Genomic DNA, 19,454 nt, shown 5'->3' with positions numbered 1-19,454 from the left:
GTGAGCAAAAGCACAGTCAGGCAACTGTAAATTTGCTTGTACAGTTTTCTGGTTTTGTGCAAATCTGATATCTATCATCTATCTATCTATCTATCATCTATCTATCTATCTCTATGGCCAAGCTCCTGATGCACCCTTACTGGAATGCTGGAAACGATATGAAAACAACTATAAATTATTAGCACACACTTTGCAGACTGCTGCCCAATATAACTGACATAGAAATTGTTAATGGGGTTTGCTTGTGCAATATTCTAGTTTTGTGCAAATCTGAGGAATCAAAATAACAAGATATTCCTTTATTCAGGAGTTCATTGGTAATTGTTACGATCACTGTCAGAAAAGAAATAAAAGTATTGAGGAAGTAGTGGGTACATAAAGGGGACTGGCAGAAAGTGACAGCTGATCTACCCCTTCCCGAAGCACCAAAACAAATAATCTGCAGCCCCAAATTGGGCACTTTGGAGCCTGATTCTCCCCAAGTTATTGAATTATCCCCATGTTGGATAAACCTGAATTTACAGTGGGAAAGCATTGGGATTGTACTGACATGTGGACTACACAAATCAGATGGGCATATAAACAGCTGCAAAAACACAGTAAACTCCAGCGTGTCAAGCCCTCAGCATTATTTCTACAAGAAATAGAAACAGAAAGGATAATAATGCTGTTGCCAGTACCTTCCATTAAGAGTGATCTCTTCATATGAATAGAAGCATTGGTACATAACCTTTAACTAGATCAATTATTTGGGAAACTTTATTTTTCAATTTGTTGTATGCTAAAATTACATTACTCATTTTTACTGAGCAGATGGAATTGTAGGCTGATTATGATTTTGAATCCTAGCAAATAATTGGTACTAGAAAGCGTAATAGCTCATTTCAGCTAAGACTGTTATTTATACACTTTTTCAGATTTATGGTTTAAATTAAACATATAGCTATTTACATTTATTTTTATAGTCATGATTTCTTTAGAAAATGCCACCCTCTCACCAGATAGCATTTTAATCTTTAAGTCAACTATTTGGCTACTTCAAAATCTCACGGCTGTGAAGATGAGTTCTACCACTTGTCAGCACAAACATCAGACTTAGGCTCGTTGGCACAGTGATGACTGATTATGCAATAAAACAGAACTGAAGAAGGGAAAGTGATGAATGCTCCATAAGTGAAGTAATTTTAAATCACATAGAATATATTACAACATGCTGGCAAGGTGATTGAGAAAAATAAGCACAGAGTTTTTAGTTAGGTGGTATCACTCCCTGAGTGGCTCCAACAACTCCCTGCAGGGTAAGGGGCTTTCTATGGGGGATTTATGTCAGAACAGGGTGGGTCCTAGAGAGCTCATTAAGGGAGGAAGAGTAATAAACCAATGGCTGAATCTAATTCCCCACCTCTGCTCTAAACTATAGTTTGGCTTAGCAGAACATTCAAACTTGTTTGTCTGTCAGACATCCAATTATCTGCACATGGTCCTCAGTTAATGTATATTTGGGCCTTACTGACAAAGGTCCGTATAGTTAAAGCTATGGTTTTCCCAGTAGTGATGTATGGAAGAGAGAGCTGGACCATAAAGAAGGCTGATTGCCAAAGAATTGATGCTTTTGAATTATGGTGCTGGAGGAGACTCTTGAGAGTCCCATGGACTGCAAGAAGATCAAACCTCTCCATTCTTAAGGAAATCAGCCCTGAGTGCTCACTGGAAGGACAGATCCTGAAGCTGAGGCTCCAATACTTTGGCCACCTCATGAGAAGAGAAGACTCCTTGGAAAAGACCCTGGTGTGGGGAAAGATTGAGGGCACAAGGAGAAGGGGACGACAGAGGACGAGATGGTTGGACAGTGTTCTCAAAGCTACCAACATGAGTTTGACCAAACTGTGGGAGTGCCTGGCGTGCTCTGGTCCATGGGGTCACAAAGAGTCAGACATGACTAAATGACTAAACAAAACAAAACCCCACCTGCAAAAGGGAGCACAAAATTTGCATATATTTTCATGTTCACAAAACATATGCAATTTGTATGCAAACTTGGGTCATCTTTGATGAGTTCAATAGAGGGCCCCAGTCCCCATGCAGTAAACTGGTCCCAGAAAAACAAGCTGACACCCTGGAGGCACAACAGATCTACACTTCATCTTCAATATAACATCATGAATTTATGTAAACAAAAAAATGTAAATTAATTGCAGTTCATCCATTCATGCTTAGCCTGAAAACAAGTAGGACTAGGTAATCCTGAAGAAATGGAATAACTAGGCATATAACAGCAGTATACGTGTATGCGATCCTACACCACCCTTGAATTTTAATATTTGATGTCCTTTCATATGACAGTCAAAACTCCATGTCAAAAAAGACATAATTGTTTATCTCTTATCTGCCTTATGGGAGAGTTGTTTTTTAATAAAAAAAACAGTGAGATTTAAAGATTAATAATCCCAATTCTATTAGGTGCCTAACAGTTAATCTTAATTAATTCCAAAGCAAATGAATTTTACAGTATTTCATTGCCACTGAATTATATGTAATACAGAGATTTAACTATCTTAGTCTATAAGCATACAAATCAGGGAGCAGGATTTGAAGATAAAGAAAATAATTACACAAAGCCTAATTGCAGCATTTAAGAAGGTTAGCTCAGAAACAAGTCCACTGAATGCAATGGAACATTTTTCACCCCAAGCAAGTAAGCCTAGGATTGCAGCCTTAATAAATGGAGTTCTATGACTCTCAATTCAAAAGCAAATTCCTCAATCTGCATATGGTATATAATGTTGGCTGCAATCCTAGACTTATTTTCTTGTAAGTAAATTCATTGAAGTCAATAGAGTTTACTTCAGAATAGACTAGGAATGTGGTGTGAGTCAATATCACAGAGAAGTGGGGCTGTAATCCTATACCCACTTACTGTAGGGTTAAGACTGATTAAACTCAAGTTACTTTGGGATAAATCTGGATAGGATTAACTCTCTGTGGTATCATTCAATATTTGAAACATAAGACAAATGTATGAGGAGGAAAAATGTGGAAAAAGAAAAAAGAAAGTACTTTCTTGGGCAATTGCATTTCAGCTATTGGAAAGCTTCAGGCAGGGCCTGTCTTCCGCTTAATCAGATTTGAACAGTTTCTTTACGGGTCTAGAAAGCATTTGGCTAGCTTGTCCTCCATTTCTTATTCTTACACTCAAAACAAATGTTTTCTTTTTCCCCCTGAGGAAGAAACCCTGTTTAAGTTTGAATTTTGCTTGAAATGAAATTTTGGTGGTAACTCTAAGACAACTTTTTAGAAACACTGCAGCATTTTCTTTACTAAACACCCACCCACCCAAAACTTTGAAGAAATATGTCAGGTTAGCACAAAATCATTCTGATGCACTATCCCAAAGAGAGCAATACAAACCAGAGCCTACAGAAACGGAGGCACCTTCACTATTTTAAAATGTTGTGTTTATTTGAAAACTTTTTTTTACCTCTTTTATAAACTGATTTTTATTACACTGCAATTTTGGGAAATTACAAATAAAATGTAGTAGTGGCTAAGAAACTGAGTATAGGCGTGTGCCCAAGCAACACCTAGTTTTTCAGAAAACTGGGGATCATGGCGAGGAGGAGAGAATACGGGGCAGCAGCAATTCTGCTTCCTCAGCTACCATTACTAGTGGGGAAGTGGGTGTGAGGGGAGACAAGATACTACCATCCATGAAAATAATATTACTGACTGATAAACTTTCTGCGTTAAAAAGTCAGATATTGTCTATATTACAGATGGAATAATGTAGGGAAAAGATCAATATTGAAAAAGTCTCAGCCACCACAAACATGATTCAGGCAATGTGGTTATGCTGAAGATAGAGGCAAAGATCCTCCAAAAGCAAAGCACCAATGTTTTGCCCTCTTCTTTCTTTCTTTTTGTGATAGTGGCTCTGTGCAGCAATGCCAATGACATTGATTCTGATCTGCAGTTAGGGTGGCGGATCAGCACTATCCCCATGTGGTTTCTGGGTGTCAGGTATGCCGAAAAAACAATTGGGAAGCAGCAAGAGAAAAACAATACGACTATGAAATAACTATCCCAAATTCCCTTTGAATGCTGATGATGTTAAATCAAACTGAAAGTATTCCCAAAAGCTGCCTCCATCATCTTACCATTGGAAGGTTTAAAAAAGAAAGAAAGAAAGAAAACATATGGTCTCCACAAATATTTGACATGTTTTATGAACAGATGTCCTCCCTATTATGCTCCATTTTTATTGGCAATCATGTTTATGGGGAACCATTATAAAAAGATATTTTTCACAACTCTGCCTATTGTGCCTTAATTATTCTGAAAGAATGAAATTAGCCTATTCTGTCTCTAATACAAATGATTAGTAACATTCATTTGCTTGTTTCCAGCATAGTTGAGACGGGCTGATCCAAGAAAAAGTATTATCTTAGCTGCACTATGTCTCATTTCATAAAACACACACACACACACACACACAGAGAGAGAGAGAGAGAGAGAGAGAGAGAGTGCATGCTAGCAAAAATGGATTAATATGTTATCTTCACTGCTTAAGCCAGGGTGGGGGACTTGTGATCTTGCACATGTTCTTGGACTCCAATTCCCATCAGCCCAAGCCAGCATGGCCAATGGCCAGAGATCATTAGAACTGTAGTCTAGCAACATTTGTAGGGCCGCAGGTTCCTCTCCCCTGTCTTAAGCATTTAACTATTCACATAAGCACTCCATTGAACATCTAAAATGTTAAGGTACAATTAACATCATCATCATCATCATCATCATCATTAAACAGGAGCATGTGCTCTAAGTAAGGATGTGACAGAAGCCCATGCAGAAGCCCTACCCCCAATATCCTCAGGTGCTTGTGCTCCTTCACATGTTTAAAAGAATTGAATTAATAGGACTTACTTCTGAGTAGACATGGTTAGGACTTGGTCATGATTTTAGGTCCCACTGATTCATGTAAGAATCACAGGAATTAATGAAGCTTAGGCCATTACTAATTGTTCAATTGATTTCAATGGAAGGAACCTAGCTTAGTTTGGATCCACCTCTGGGTTTTGTCTGTATACATCAGGCTTCCTCAGCCTCGGCCCTCCAGATGTTTTGAGACTACAATTCCCATCATCCCTGACCACTGGTCCTGCTAGCTAGGGATCATGGGAGTTGTAGGCCAAAAACATCTGGAGGGCCGAGGTTGAGGAAGCCTGGTATACATAGTAAACCTGCTCAATGCATAAAGCTTGGAGCTTCAATCAGACACACAGACAATATAAAAATCAACTGCATGCTTATTCAAACACTTCCATACTATTAGAAGGCAATCATAAAAATAGTGCGATAATTTATTCAGAAGAAGCAAATGGCAAATTGTACTGAAAACTGTAATGAAACTTTGAAAAATAGAGCAATAAAACAGTGAATGCACTGTTTTATCATTTTGAAAAGGTGGGTGGGGGAGAGTACAAAAAATAGTGTCTCCGTTACAACTGAAGTCTCATTTAAAAACATTTCCTTTTCCATATTTATGAGTCGATCTATTATCACCCAATTGACCTGTTAGCAATTTAATTATGTATGAAGTACTTCATAATAAGTAACTATTGAGGGTTTTAATAGACATATTAAGTTACTGCATTAATAATATGATGTCAAAAAATCAGGGCATTCATACTGGGAGCAGGAGAACATTTAAAATCAGCATTTCAATTTGGAAACTGCTTCATTAGTATGCAATATTCCTTATTGTTACATAACTAAAAAGCCCTACCCTGATGTGTGCCTTTGTGCTACAGATCCATCAGTATTCTTACTCTGGCCCATTGCTCCCTAGAATACTAATGATGTACCTCTAGATAAATATACATACATTTCCCCACTCACTGGATCATAGTTTTAGACAACTGTTTACCAAGCTTACTAGTAGACTTTCTGTGATAAGCATACAACCACATGGAAAGATTATAGGATTCAGCCCTGTACTGATAGGGTTATAGTATTTTCTCACAATGGAAGTAGCAAAATTCACTTGTGAGTGGCCACTACAAATAAATGGTTCCTCACATTGTTGCACGAATATTTTTCATATTTCTATTAGATGCATTTAGGTAAAGAAGCCTTTCCTCTGTCACCCAACTACCAATTTTAATAATTTCTCAAATATGAATATTTACACTTTTACCTACCAAACATAAATATTATCATTTTCACCCAATGAAAAATAACTTTGTTTGCTACTTTGTTTTTGTGGGGGTGGGCTGGGCCAAGTCACAAGCAAGGAGTGGGAGCCTGCACTTTACTGCAGCCCAGAGGAATGAGGTTAAATTGTAAAATATAAATATGGATCTATCGTATGGATCTTCCGTATCTTTCTGGAGCTAATCAGAAGCAGTGTATAAGAAGAGCAAGCAACATTTTTAACAGAGTTGTTTGCCCTGGCCCTCATTTAGAACACAGAAAGTGTGATTGTGCAGTTAAACTACGGCTTGAGTTTGAGAGATGAAGCTAAATCAAACGTATCAATCTTACCAAGTTTCAAACAGACTGTGTATGTATTTCTAAATGCACCCTTAGCCTAGAATATTCATTTATAATGCATATTGGAACACTTCTTCAGCTGAGAACTGTACCACAAAATTCTAAGAAGTGTGAAAGTCGAAGGATAATTATGTTCCAACCTGTGTATTAGTTCAGGAGGTGCAAATTGAGTCAGTCCACTTTAAAATGGTGACCAAATGAAATTCTCTTCCATCATGCAGTGTATGTTTTGCTTCAATATGCTTGCCTGAGGCCTAGTGTGCCAAGAACATCTACATCGGTTAATTAAAGGAGATTTCATAGAGAGGAACTTTCTGTGAGAAGACGATATTTAATTATTTAACGGAATTTGTCCAATGCTCAATGATTAAAAAAACCCTCTAAGCAGTTTACATAACACAGCTCTGAGCACAATAGTAATTTTTATCTTAATTAAATTACTTGAGCTGTTTATGTAAAATTGTTATAAACAGGTATACAAGTGATGTTTGTAGTGTAAATATGTAAGCCTACACACATACTACATAATGGAGGTGACTTACAATAAAGTCTGACAAAATTTCCAAGGCTAGAATTTCCAGTGTCAAGGCTCAGACCCACGACACAAAAAGAAGACCCTATATTATATTAATAGAGTTTCTTCTCACTAATTAACAGCCAAATGGGTCGTCTTCCTATCCGTTTTAGAGAAGAGGACAATATTTGAATGTGAAATGTTATTTACAAGCTTTATGCTGTGTTTTCATGACCAATAATTACTACACATTCCCTATTATTAACAAACAATTGGTAGACTTTAGGGTAAGAGCAAAAATCACTATTTGGGGGCTCACTTTGTACTTAAACAATCACCTCAAAAGTCAGAAGCAAAAAAGAGAAAGCTAAAAACATACACAAAAATAATTCAGATTGAAACACAGAAGATATAAAAAGTTCAAACTTTAGCGCTCCTCCTCAAAAAACCCTTTCATCCAAACATCCAAAAAAGTGAAATTAGTATAAAAAGAATAATGAATGATTCATGAATCATTGTCTGTGAATAACTTAAACCAGCTCCTTACATCCAAATTTAGGACATAATTTCAAAAATGCTGATGAACTGCAACTTCTATTGTAAGTAATAAGAACTGCAAATCTAAGCACCTTTGAAGAAAAACAGCTACTTTATCACGGTGCTTAACAAAGAACATACACCTTTAAAGGTTTGCTGTAAATCCAGACTTGTTTGCTTAAATCATTTTGAATCTTAAGGAATTAATTATACTAGGTGAGTAAAAAGCAAACTTAACTCTGAAGTCTCAGTAAACTAAATCAAAACCTGTTTGTGTGGTGCAACTATAAAAATGAAAATGGATAAACCTTTTCCCTAACACCTCCATGGAGAAAATTTACCATACACTTACAAACAGAACCTGATGCACACTAACCTTCAGGATCAAGGAGTTTTTCGATTCCTAGGTGTCGTTTGGCTACGTTGAATGCATGGTCTAATCGTTGTACAGCTGACTGTTGGCGAACCACACTATCCCAGTCAAATAGATCTGGTCTGAAAAGAAAAGGGAAATCTTGTAAAGTTACCTGTGCAATTCTATGTGCAATTCTAGATTTGGAGGGCTAGTCAACTTCATCACAGGGTTGGAGAGACCCTTAGTTTTGTTTTTTTAAAAAATCATTTTCTACCTCATACAAAATTAAAACATTCAAACAAGAAATTCAGCTGTATCTGTGAAATGCTGCAGGCCAGTCTTAAATGTTTTATAGGCAGGGATCAAATTACAGTTTAGATAAACAGTCTGGGACCCTATACTATTAGTTACACTATTTGCAGTATAAATAATTCTATTAATTTTAGACACCCTAGTTTTAGCTAAGTTACCCATTAGGACAGGTAAATTTGTTTTCAAGATTACAGAAGACGGAAATCTAATCCTACTCAATTAAATATGTGTTCGATTCAGGTGTGGTGCCTGAGCCTTAGGTTCAACAGATTTCTACCTGCTTCCAACAGATATAGGCACACAAGAGCAGCACAATGAGACAGGGTATGGGAGGTCTAGTTCAAAACAGCTAGAGGACACGTGTTGGGAAGGGTGCTCTGACTCAACCCAAGCAGCTAAGAACTGCATAACAATCCAGTGAGACAAGTTAATCTGAAAGATAGTGACTCATTCCACGCTTTTTGTTTCACGGCTAAGCAGAAAGTTGAGAAAGGTCATCTGGTCATTTTTGCATATTCTTCACAAATACAAAATACAGGAAATATTTTAAATAAATAACATCATTAATAAAATGCTGAAAGTCAACATCTAATTATCCTTGAAAAAATATTGGCTTCCTAAAAATGAAGTGTATTCAATTAAATAAGTGAATATTCTCGTTGAATGGAACCACTGCATACATAGCAAGTATTTTTACAGGCAGCATTACTGGAAGAAACAATGAATCTTTTTATTGCTACACCTTGTTAGGGAATGGTTTTCTCCGGAGACTACCACTAATGGAATTTAATGCAAACAGACCTTTAAACAGAGATGTATTGACTATACGTTATGTGGACTTGTATAAAGGGGCCGTGTTAACACATTGCACAAGATATTGGAGAAATGCAATCTCCTGATTCAAATCTAATTTTATGCCTGATACTTAAAATTTCATTCCCTAGCATGAAGACTGCAGTGTGAAGTTCTTCCTTTCAGAATTATTAAAAGCTTTTGCTATTACAACAGTTTCTTATCTTTTGCAAAAGGATTTCTTTATTTTTTTGGGGGGGGGATGTCCCATGATCAAAAGCAGAGTAGTTCCAGATGTGAAATATAAGTAAATATGAATGGTAACATGCACAGGAGAAAACATAATAATCCACAAAGAACATATTAAAATCTCAAAAAACAAACAAACAAAACCCGCTTTTCCTGGATTTATTATAGTAGTGCTTCTAAAATAGTGCACCAAGACCCACCAGTCAGGATTGAGCCATTTTTCAGTGGGCCTCAGTGCCATAGTCTGCTCAGTGCTTCCCCACTTGCCAGTCCCAGCCACTCCATAGCCTTTTGATTGTCCCAAGGACAGCAGCAGGGAAGCAGTATGTGACTATTTTAATACCGTATTTTTCACCCCATAGGGCGCACCGGCCCATAGGGCGCACCTAGTTTTTTTTTGGGGGGGAATAAAGGGGGGGAATTCTTTTTTTTTCCAGGCGCGGGGCTCGGGCGGGGGAAGCCTGAGCTTCCCCCGACCCCAGCCCCCAGAACAGGCAGCTCTCTGCAAGCCGTGGGAGCCCAGCGCGAAGTCGCGCCGGGCTCCCACGGCTTGCGGAGAGCTGCGCAAGCTCAAAGCCTGGGGTGTGCTGAGCTCAGCTCGCCCCAGGCTTCGGGATGCAGAGGAAGACCGTTCTGTTCCTCCTCTAGCTTCGCAGCACAAGCGCGTGGCTGAAGGGTCGCTGCGCAGTTCTCCCTCTCTGCACAGCGCCCTTCAAGCGAAACTGGAGAAGGATAGGCTTCGCAGGACAGGCGCCTCGCTGGGAAGATGGAGGAGGAACAGAAAGAGACCCTTCTGTTCCTCCTCCAGCTTCGCAGGACAGGCGCGTGACTGAAGGAGGACAGGCGGGCGCAGTTCTCCCACCTCCCGCAGAAGCCGCACACTCTTTAAAAGGGCTGCACGACTTCTACTGGCTTTTCTACGAGGTGGGGGGTTTACCCCACCTCCTGCAGAAGCCACGCGCTCTTTAAAAGGGCTGTGCGGCTTCTACTGGCTTTTCTAGGAGGTAGGGGATTCCCCCACCTCCCGCAGAAGCCCGCAGAAGCCCCGTGCTCTTTAAAGGGTGCATGGCTCCTGTGGGCTATTCTACGAGGTGGGAGAAGGGACTGATGCGGCCAGTCAGTCCCTTCTCCCTCCTGGGGAAAAGCCCGCAAGCGCCGCAAGGAGCTTGTGTGCGGCTCTTGGGGGCTTTCCCCACCTGCCTCCCCCTTGCATTCGCCTCATAGGACGCAGACACATTTCCCCTTCATTTTTGGAGGGGAAAAATTGTGTCCTATAGGGCAAAAAATACGGTAACTTAAAATAAGTATTATTAGACTTTTGGGTCAGCTCACCACATCAGATGTCGAAGAAATAAACAAGTTTATGATATTTAGTAGACATATGAAGGCAGCCCTGTTTAGCAAAGTTTTTAACGACTGATGTTTCAATGTATTTTTAATCTTCTGTTGTATGCCACCCAGAGTGGCTGGGGAAACCCAGCCAGATGGGTGGGGTAGAAATAATAAATTGTTGTTGTTGTTGTTGTTGTTGTTGTTATATAACTGAAGACAAAGCATTTAAGTGCTTCAGTAAACAATACACCACAAAGATATACTGTAGTCTATTCCACATATAATGATAAACTGTGGTTTAACCATATGGGAATGAGCAGCAGAATGAATTTCAAGTTTTCATGGGTTAAGGTTACTGCAGCCAGGAGGAGAATCAGAAGCATTCACTTCCTGTTTTAAACTAGCCAGAGTTTATCACTTTGTCTGAACACAGAGAACCTGCGTTAGTTTAGGCTCTGGTTTGTTAACAAATCAGGATCATAAACCACAATATTGATTTGTTTCAAGAAGCCAAATTTCCACAAACCAGGGCTACCATAACTACTTCCTGGAAGTGGCTCTCGAGGAAGGAATGGAATCAATGAAGTACAGTGCCTCAACTGTAACTTTCCCAAGACACTCCAGAAGGACTCTGTGGTCAAGCAGAGAAAGATGAACCACACTCCTTCAATTTCTCTCCAAAGAAATGTCATCAACCACAGCAACCAAGTTAGTTTAATGCCAAGGCCGGGCCTGGAGCAAGACTGGGATGGATCCAAGTAATTAATAATCACTAGACGTCTTGTCTATGGTTTTTAGCTGTCAACTGAAGACCTTTTTTGTTCACCCAGGCTTTTGAATTGTGTTTCAAATTGTGCTTTAAACTTCTTTAAGGAGTCTCAAAGCGGCTAGCATTCTCCTTTCCCTTCCTCCCCCACAACAAACACTCTGTGAGGTGAGTGGGGCTGAGAGACTTCAAGGAAGTGTGACTGGCCCAAGGTCACCCAGCAGCTGCATGTGGAGGAGCGGAGACGCGAACCCGGTTCCCCAGATTAGGAGTCTACCGCTCTTAACCACTACACCACACTGGCTCTCTGTGCTTTAAACTTCTTATTGTGTGTCTGCTCCAAGAAAAGGCACGTGTTTTAAGAGGTTTGTCCTGAGCGGGTCCCAGTAACTGTGGGAGGAGATGGGAGGAGCAAAGCAAAATAGGCAGAAAGAAATAGGCTGATAAGGTAAGTGGATGTGATGAATAAAGATTTCTGTATGAATCACTAAATATATATTTCTTATGGATAACAGGGTAGATGCAAAAAATATTGCAGTGGAATTTCACTAAGTTCTGTTTGAGAACCAATGGTCAAACAAATTGAGAAGTTGTCTTTATTGCTCATAATACATTACAAGTAAGTTGATGGAGGGTGGATTTTGAAAAACACTTGTATGGAAGACATACATATGTGAAATGTATTCCAGAACTCAGGCAGCACCAGACTTTTAAATATGGGACTGTTAATATGGGACTTTGCATTAATTTGAATTTATAGCTGAAAAGCATTATTAGCACAGCACTAAGATTTACTATGCCAGCAAATAGACTCTTAAGAGGGTATGTACCTAGTGTTAAATAAATAGAATCACAAATCACCATGTTATGACAGAACAGTAAAACAAGCACACACAAAACATAACTGGCACATATTTTTAATTACTGGGGGACAACTCTCATACTCAACATCATCCCCAAGGCCAATAACTATTGAGTACCATTTCCAGAGACACCTAATGAAAAGATGTAGAAGACAGTTGCCACAATTATTCTCACCATTCAACAAAAGGTACTCATTTTTATGCTTCCTCTGCTATTCTCCCTCCCTACATTTTACTTACTGTATCACTTTGCTACTGTTCCTCTGCTATTCTCCCTCCCTACTGTAAAAACACCCGCCTTTCCCTCCATCAAAACAGAGCCAAAGAGAAATTTATCAGTAGCAATTTGCACTTGACTGACTGTGATGCAATTATGTTGACTTTTAAGTATCTGCTTTGAAAGCATGTGCTTGGAGGACTACAATCTGGTTCCACTAACCAGAGAGATAAGAGCCATTTTCAGCAATGTGGTCAAATTAGTGCTGTATTATGTAGGCTGCCACATAATGCTAGGTGCTCCTCTCAGGCTAGGTTTAAGGTCACTCCTGCTAGCTTCAAATGCCTAAATAATAAATTAAGTCTTGCTGTGTTGCTTCTATGAAGGTGTGTAATTAAAGCACCACACTGTTATTAAGTGTCTTGCAAGCTATCAGCTAATGTTTGTTTCTATTATGAACACACACAGGGGTGGCTGTTAAATGGCCAGGAACATGTTTCCATAGTCCCAGAAACAACCAGAACAATACTCTCTTTCCTGCCCCCTGCGACAAATCTTTTCAACTGAAAACACACTTATTTGACAACGGATTAAAAGACAACAATGTTGTAAGGGCAGATGGGGAGCAGGGGGAGGATCAGAGCAAGAAACTGTTCTGTTTCCCAATTGCATTGATAGGGCACCTTTTAAAGAGAGTTCCCAAATTCAGTAAGATATCATTAGGGCTGCCATACACCTGGCATTTCCAGGACATGGCCAGGATTTGTCTGCCAAAAATGGCATCTAGGAGATGTGTGTGTGTGTGTGTGTGTGTGTGTGTGTGTATTTATATACCTCCCTATACCCGGAGGTCTCAGGGCAGTTTACAGAACAAGATCAACATAAAAACCACAATATATATAATCAAAAGAAAAACAACAACCCAACCCCCCCCCCCCACCAAGAGCCACATTTTAAAAGGGCATAGGATGTCAATCAGATCAACCAAAGGCCTGGTAGAAAAGAAACATTTTTGCCTGGCGCCTAAAGGTGTATCATGAAGGTGCCAAGCAAACTTCTCTGGGGAGAGCATTTCACAGATGGGGAGCCACTGCAGAGAAGGCCTGTTCTCGTGTTGCCAGCCTCCAGACCTCTCAAAGAGAAGGCACATGAAGAAGGGCCTCAGAAGATGATCTCAGGGTCTGGGCAGGTTCATATGGAAAGAGGCGGTCCTTGAAGTATTGTGATCCTGAGCCGATTAAGGCTTTATAGGTAAAAACCAGCACTTTGAATTGGGCCCGGAAACTAACTGGTAGCCGGTGCTGTCAGACCAGGATTGGTATAATAAGCTCAAACCATCTGGCCGCTGAATTCTGCACTAGCTGAAGTTTATGAACCATCTTCAGAGGCAGCCCTACATATAACGCACTGCAGTAATCTCACCTTGAGGTTACCAGAGCATAGACAACAGTAGTTAGGCTATCCCTGTCCAGATAGGGGCAAAGGTGGGCCACCAGCCGAAGCTGATGGAAGGCACCCTGTGCCACCTGAGCCACAAGCGACAGCAAAGGATCCAGGAGTACCCCCAAGCTACGAACCTGCTCTTTCAAGGGAACTGTAACCCCATCATTTTGAAACCTGTTAAAATGTCCATGAAAACCCGGGCGTATGGCAGCTCATATGCGCTTCAAACCTCTGCATGAAGCAAAACAAATAAACAAAAACCCTTGCATCTGAACTTAGCTCTGATTGTCCAGGAAAATGGACATTAATTGAAAAAGGACCAAATATGTGAGGCTCCTTTAGTTTAGATGAAAATACTGATACTGAGAAGAGGCATGATGGACCAGTATAATATTATGAATGGTAAAAAGCAAGGATCCTGTGGCCCTCCAGATTTTGGGAGCTGCAACTCTCACCACTGCTCACCATCAACTAGCTTGGCTTGGGGTGATAGGAGAGCCACAGGTTCCACATCACTGGCATAAAGAGAGTTAGTGAAGACAAACATTCCTATGATAAGACTTGGAACTCTGGTAAGACTAGAGATCATCCACAACAGCAGATTAACAACAGGCAAAAAGGAAGTAATTTTCAAAGCATAATTATCTTGTGAAATTTATTAACACAGGATTTGGCAACTGTCACAATTTTATAAACCTTTAAAAGCAATTAGACAAATTAATAGATAGATTTCTATTATTAGCGGCAATTAGCCATGATAGCTAAATAGAGCTTTGTGAGCACTGGCAGCATGCCTCTGATTCATGGATGCTGAAAGCAAATAACAGAAGATGGCTTACATGCTGCCCACATCCCACCCTACATCCATTGTTTGTGCATTTCTGAAAGGCCTCCAGCTCCCCACTGCTGGAATTCAATAATGTGGATTAGATGGAAGGTGATTCTAATAAAATATTTTTAATTCACATGATCACAGCAAAAACAGAGGCATTTGGATGTTAATTTGTAGCATTTCTCTTACCTGTGACTGTGGATGAGTGCATTGAAAGCCAAACCATCACACCAGCTACTGGTGAAATTAACAACATTGACCTGTGGATAATTCTGAGTTGATTGACGGACCCAGCTCAGCAAGATCTTTTCACTGTTTGTCTGTTGCAGTCCAGCCATGATGTTTTTCATTACATCTTTGACCTGTGTCGGAAGACAGAATTTTTATCAGTAGCCAAGTTTATTTATCAAAGGCAACTTACCCCCCCCCCAGTCAAACTTGAGTTTCTTTTACTTAACTCTTAAGTACTTGAATACTCAGCACAGTGATCCAAAACATTAAAAAAAACGCATAGGAGGATACTGAAGAAGCACTGGTTGTATAGAAATAAAAGGGGTTTTTTATATAAAAAGAAGAAAGGATCATTGCTTTTCCTACTGTCGTTTTCTCCTTTCTTTGCAAGAGGATAAGCACGGTGCACTGTGACAAATCAACCTAACTTTGACTTCTGCACTATTAGCAACATTTATTTTTAATTTTCAGCCAGGGCCAGATTTAGGTTTGATGAGGCCCTAAGCTACTGAAGGTAATGGGGCCTTTTATACATCCAGCTGTCCTTTGTCAACAACAAACTGTCACTGTTTTTTGTGTGTATTGAATATATGCTATATGGTAATTTATGGACCTAATAGGTTTCTAAAGCCGTTTGCACACAAGAAAAATATGTATTTTATCGAAGTAATATGTATTTTATCGAAGTAAAAGAGGCCAAGAATTTCCACTGAAAATTTGCTGAACTGTGCCACCATGAAAGAAAACAAACAGAGGCTACACATTTAATGTACGTAAGTCACTGAACTGGAAGGACAGATCCTGAAGCTGAGGCTCCAATACTTTGGCCACCTCATGAGAAGAGAAGACTCCCTGGAAAAGACCCTGATGCTGGGAAAGATGGAGGGCACAAGGAGAAGGGGACGACAGAGAATGAGATGGTTGGATGGTGTTCTCGAAGCTACCAGCATGAGTTTGATCAAACTGCGGGAGGCAGTGGAGGACAGAAGTGCCTGGCGTGCTCTGGTCCATGGGGTCACGAAGAGTCGGACACGACTAAACGACTAAACAACAACAAGTCACTGAACTCAAGCCCTCGGAAGAGATGCCACTCCAGAGATGGGTTGCCACCAGAGAGAAGGCCCTATCCCACACTAATGCCACCTGTACTCTGGGTTGTAGCTCAGAGGCTGAACATCTGCTTTACATTCAGAAGGTCAAAAGCTCAATTGCTGGCATCTCCAGGTAGGAGCTGTGGGAGACTCTTGCCTGAAACTGTAGAGAGCTGCTGCCAGTCAGTGTAGACAATACTGAGCTAGATGGACCAATGGTCTGACTCAGTATAAGGCAGCTTCCTCCTTCACCTGGTGATGGGGCCATGAGAAGGGCTGTTTCGGTTTGTCTTAATGCAGGGGGCAGTCAACATGGAGAGGGGCGTTCCTTCTTACATTTGGGCTCAAATGGTTTAGAGCTTTATACATCAGTACCCTGAATTGGACTTAGAAATGTATTTTGCAGTATTCTGAATATTAAATTGTCCGGTATAATAATAATAATAATAATAATAATAATAATAATAATAATAATAATATAAAAATAATTTATTATTTATATCCTGCCCATCTGGCTGAGTTTCCCCAGCTACTCTGGGCAGCTCCCAATCAACTGTTAAAAACAATACAGCATTAAATATTAAAAACTTGCCTAAACAGGGCTGCCTTCAGATGTCTTTTAAAAATAGAATAGCTACTTATTTCCTTGACATCTGATGGGAGGGTGTTCCACAGGGCAGGCGCCACTACCGAGAAGGCCCTCTGCCTGGTTCCCTGTAACCTTACTTCTTGCAATGAGGGAACCGCCAGAAGGCCCTTGGCGCTGGATCTCAGTGTCCGGGCTGAACGATGGAGGTGGAGACGCTCCTTCAGGTATACTGGACCGAGGCCTTTTAGGGCTTTAAAGGTCAGCAGCAGCACTTTGAATTGTGCTTGGAAACGTACTGGGAGCCGATGCAGATCTCTCAGAACTGGTGTTATGTGGTTCCGGCGGCCACTCCCAGTCACCAGTCTAGCTGCCGCATTCTGGATTAATTGCAGTTTCTGGGTCACCTTCAAAGGTAGCCCCACGTAGAGGGCGTTGCAGTAGTCCAAGCAGGAGATAACTAGAGCATGCACCACTCTGGCAAGACAGTCCGCGGGCAGGTAGGGTCTTAGCCTGCGTACCAGGTGGAACTGGTAGACAGCTGCCCTGGATACAGAATTAACCTGCGCCTCCATGGACAGCTGTGAGTCCAAAATGACTCCCAGGCTGCGCACCTGAATTGCCATGAAATGACTGCATAATACTTTGTTGTTGTTTTTTTTATAAAATTTTTTATTGGTTTTACAAGAGTTTTTATAACAAACAAACATAAAAGAAAAACAGACAAACAAACAAATATAATTTCAAAATGTCCTTTCATAAACTTCTTTCCTCGGACTTCCCCATACCTCCCCTTTCTGCATCCTCATGTCCAAATTTTATAGCAACTTATAAATGTTTTTTCCGATCTTAATTCATCATAGTCCTTTCTTAAAAATGACTGCATAATACTTTGAAAGGACACTGACCTCCTTGACTTTTATTAAATACCCAACCTGGACACTAAAATTAAGTAGCGAACAGTCTCCTTGTTTCCTCTCTCTATCACTTATTGAAACATTAGGATGGATTCAAAACTGAACACCGCATGAAATACACAAAGTAGATGTATCTCTTGATTATAAGGGATATATCCAAAAAGTGTTCTGTGAATGACTGACTCACCTGCCAGTGGAGAATTATACTCCAGATCAATCCAAGAGTCAGTTTATGATTGCCATCCACAATATCTGTGCTGCCGATATTCACCAGATCTACCTGTCAGAGCAAAGCAAGGCAAAGCAAACTTAGATAAAATTATGTATAAAATGCAAAAACAATGAACATTAAAATAGAAGTTAAATGAGTTTACATTCCCAGAGTAATGGGCAAAAGAAACAGCTGCTGAATAAAACATAAGCAAACCTGTTAAAACCTACGGATTTGATAAATACATCAAATTAGGGCTATGTGGTTTTGTTTGCATATTTTCTACTATTTAGCTTTTAGTGGCAAGTAAACAATCCAGAGCATATTTCATAACCTGATCAAATAATTATCTGTCATAAAACAAATAGTACCAGGTATTTTAGGAAATTGCAGTTAGCAAGGATGCAATTATTATATCACAAAATAAACATATGTTGCAATAATTAAAAACAAAAAGTAATGCATGTGACAACAGAAAATAATGTTTATGGGAACCCAGCCACTTCATCAGCAATTAACATAGGCTCATTTCTTTCTCTGCCTAGTAAAGTTTTCTTAGATGCTTCCCATTCAGCTTTCAAATACGAGAAGCTAACAGAGACATACCTGTACTAGACTGAATCAACTATCCAAAGTAACCAACTTGGTTTCCTTTGTCATTCCTTTTATAAGGAAAAAGCCACTTCCGAGCTAGAGAGGAGGTGTGGTTGCGGGCTTCACGCCCCTCCCCACACTCGTGGGGGCTGGCTTCAGCCCCCGCAATGCCAGGGAATCCTCAGACGCGTCATCCCCAGGCCAGGCAATTGGCTGGCCCAGGGGGCTTGGCCTCGCCGTACTTAGGTCTGGCGCAGCCGAGGGTCTCCCTCTTTCCCCGCGCTGCAGCCAGCTGACCAGGTTTCTCCAACCCTCCCACCCGTTAGGCTAGGCTCTCTGACGTTGCTATGAACTGTGGTTGGTCGCCGTCAAGGGGCCTGGTAGGAATTTTTCCAATTGGCAGATTGGCACCAGCCACTTGCTTTTCACCTACCTTGTAGCAATCTGTCACAACTCCTCGGTATTGGCGGTTAGGCATTGGTAGGGATACTGTTCTATTGTTATGCAAATGAAGGGGGGAAGGAAGCGCCATCACCTTCCCCCAAATGAAAGGGTAGTCCGGTAAAGGATTCCAGGGGGCGTGGCCTTGTCCTAAGCCTATGGAGGTGTGGGCCCACGGCACGCCCCTGCGCGGTAACCCCAGGGGAGCTCCTAGTTGACGTGCATCAGCAGGACTCCCTCTACTGGTGGTTAACCCTCACCAGTCTTCAAGCAAGCAGGCTGAAGCCGGTTTAATTGTTAGGTCCAATGCCTAAGCCAATACCGCTCAATTCCTGTAATCAATAAAGTTGTGGACTAATTTGATCCATTAACTTGAATTCTCGTGTCTCGTGTCTTTATCTCTGAGGGGGGAGGCAGGAACTTGCCACACAATTCATTCCCAGGTCCAAGACTGCACACATTTCAGGTGAATTATAGGTAGCCAATAGAAATAAACCAACCGTAAATGACTAAATCTAGCTATTGATCTATACTGCTAGACTGCTAAGAGTACCCCTTAGAATGGGATTTAAACCACTGAATTATTTGCATATTCATTCAGTAGAACTTTCCAATTCCCTAG

The 19,454-nt window shown here is 40.6% G+C and overlaps 1 protein-coding gene across 10 annotated transcripts in view; it reads right to left on the bottom strand.

The window, feature by feature from the left end:
• DMD (dystrophin) overlaps positions 1-19,454 on the bottom strand; it is a 1,048,023-nt gene that overhangs the window by 694,046 nt on the left and 334,523 nt on the right. For all 10 annotated transcript variants that reach the window (XM_082219922.1, XM_082219929.1, XM_082219924.1 and 7 more), the window contains exons 5-7: positions 17,774-17,866; positions 14,951-15,123; positions 7,977-8,095 (exon numbers count right to left, since the gene is read on the bottom strand). In XM_082219922.1, the coding sequence (XP_082076048.1) occupies positions 7,977-8,095; positions 14,951-15,123; positions 17,774-17,866 (385 nt within the window). The remainder of the gene's footprint in view (positions 1-7,976; positions 8,096-14,950; positions 15,124-17,773; positions 17,867-19,454) is intronic.

Source organism: Podarcis vaucheri, assembly GCF_965113315.1.
Source record: "Podarcis vaucheri genome assembly, chromosome: 4".
NCBI lineage: Eukaryota > Metazoa > Chordata > Lepidosauria > Squamata > Lacertidae > Podarcis > Podarcis vaucheri.
The sequence above is the reverse complement of the archived record's forward strand: the minus strand, read 5'-3'. Positions and strand labels throughout refer to the sequence as shown.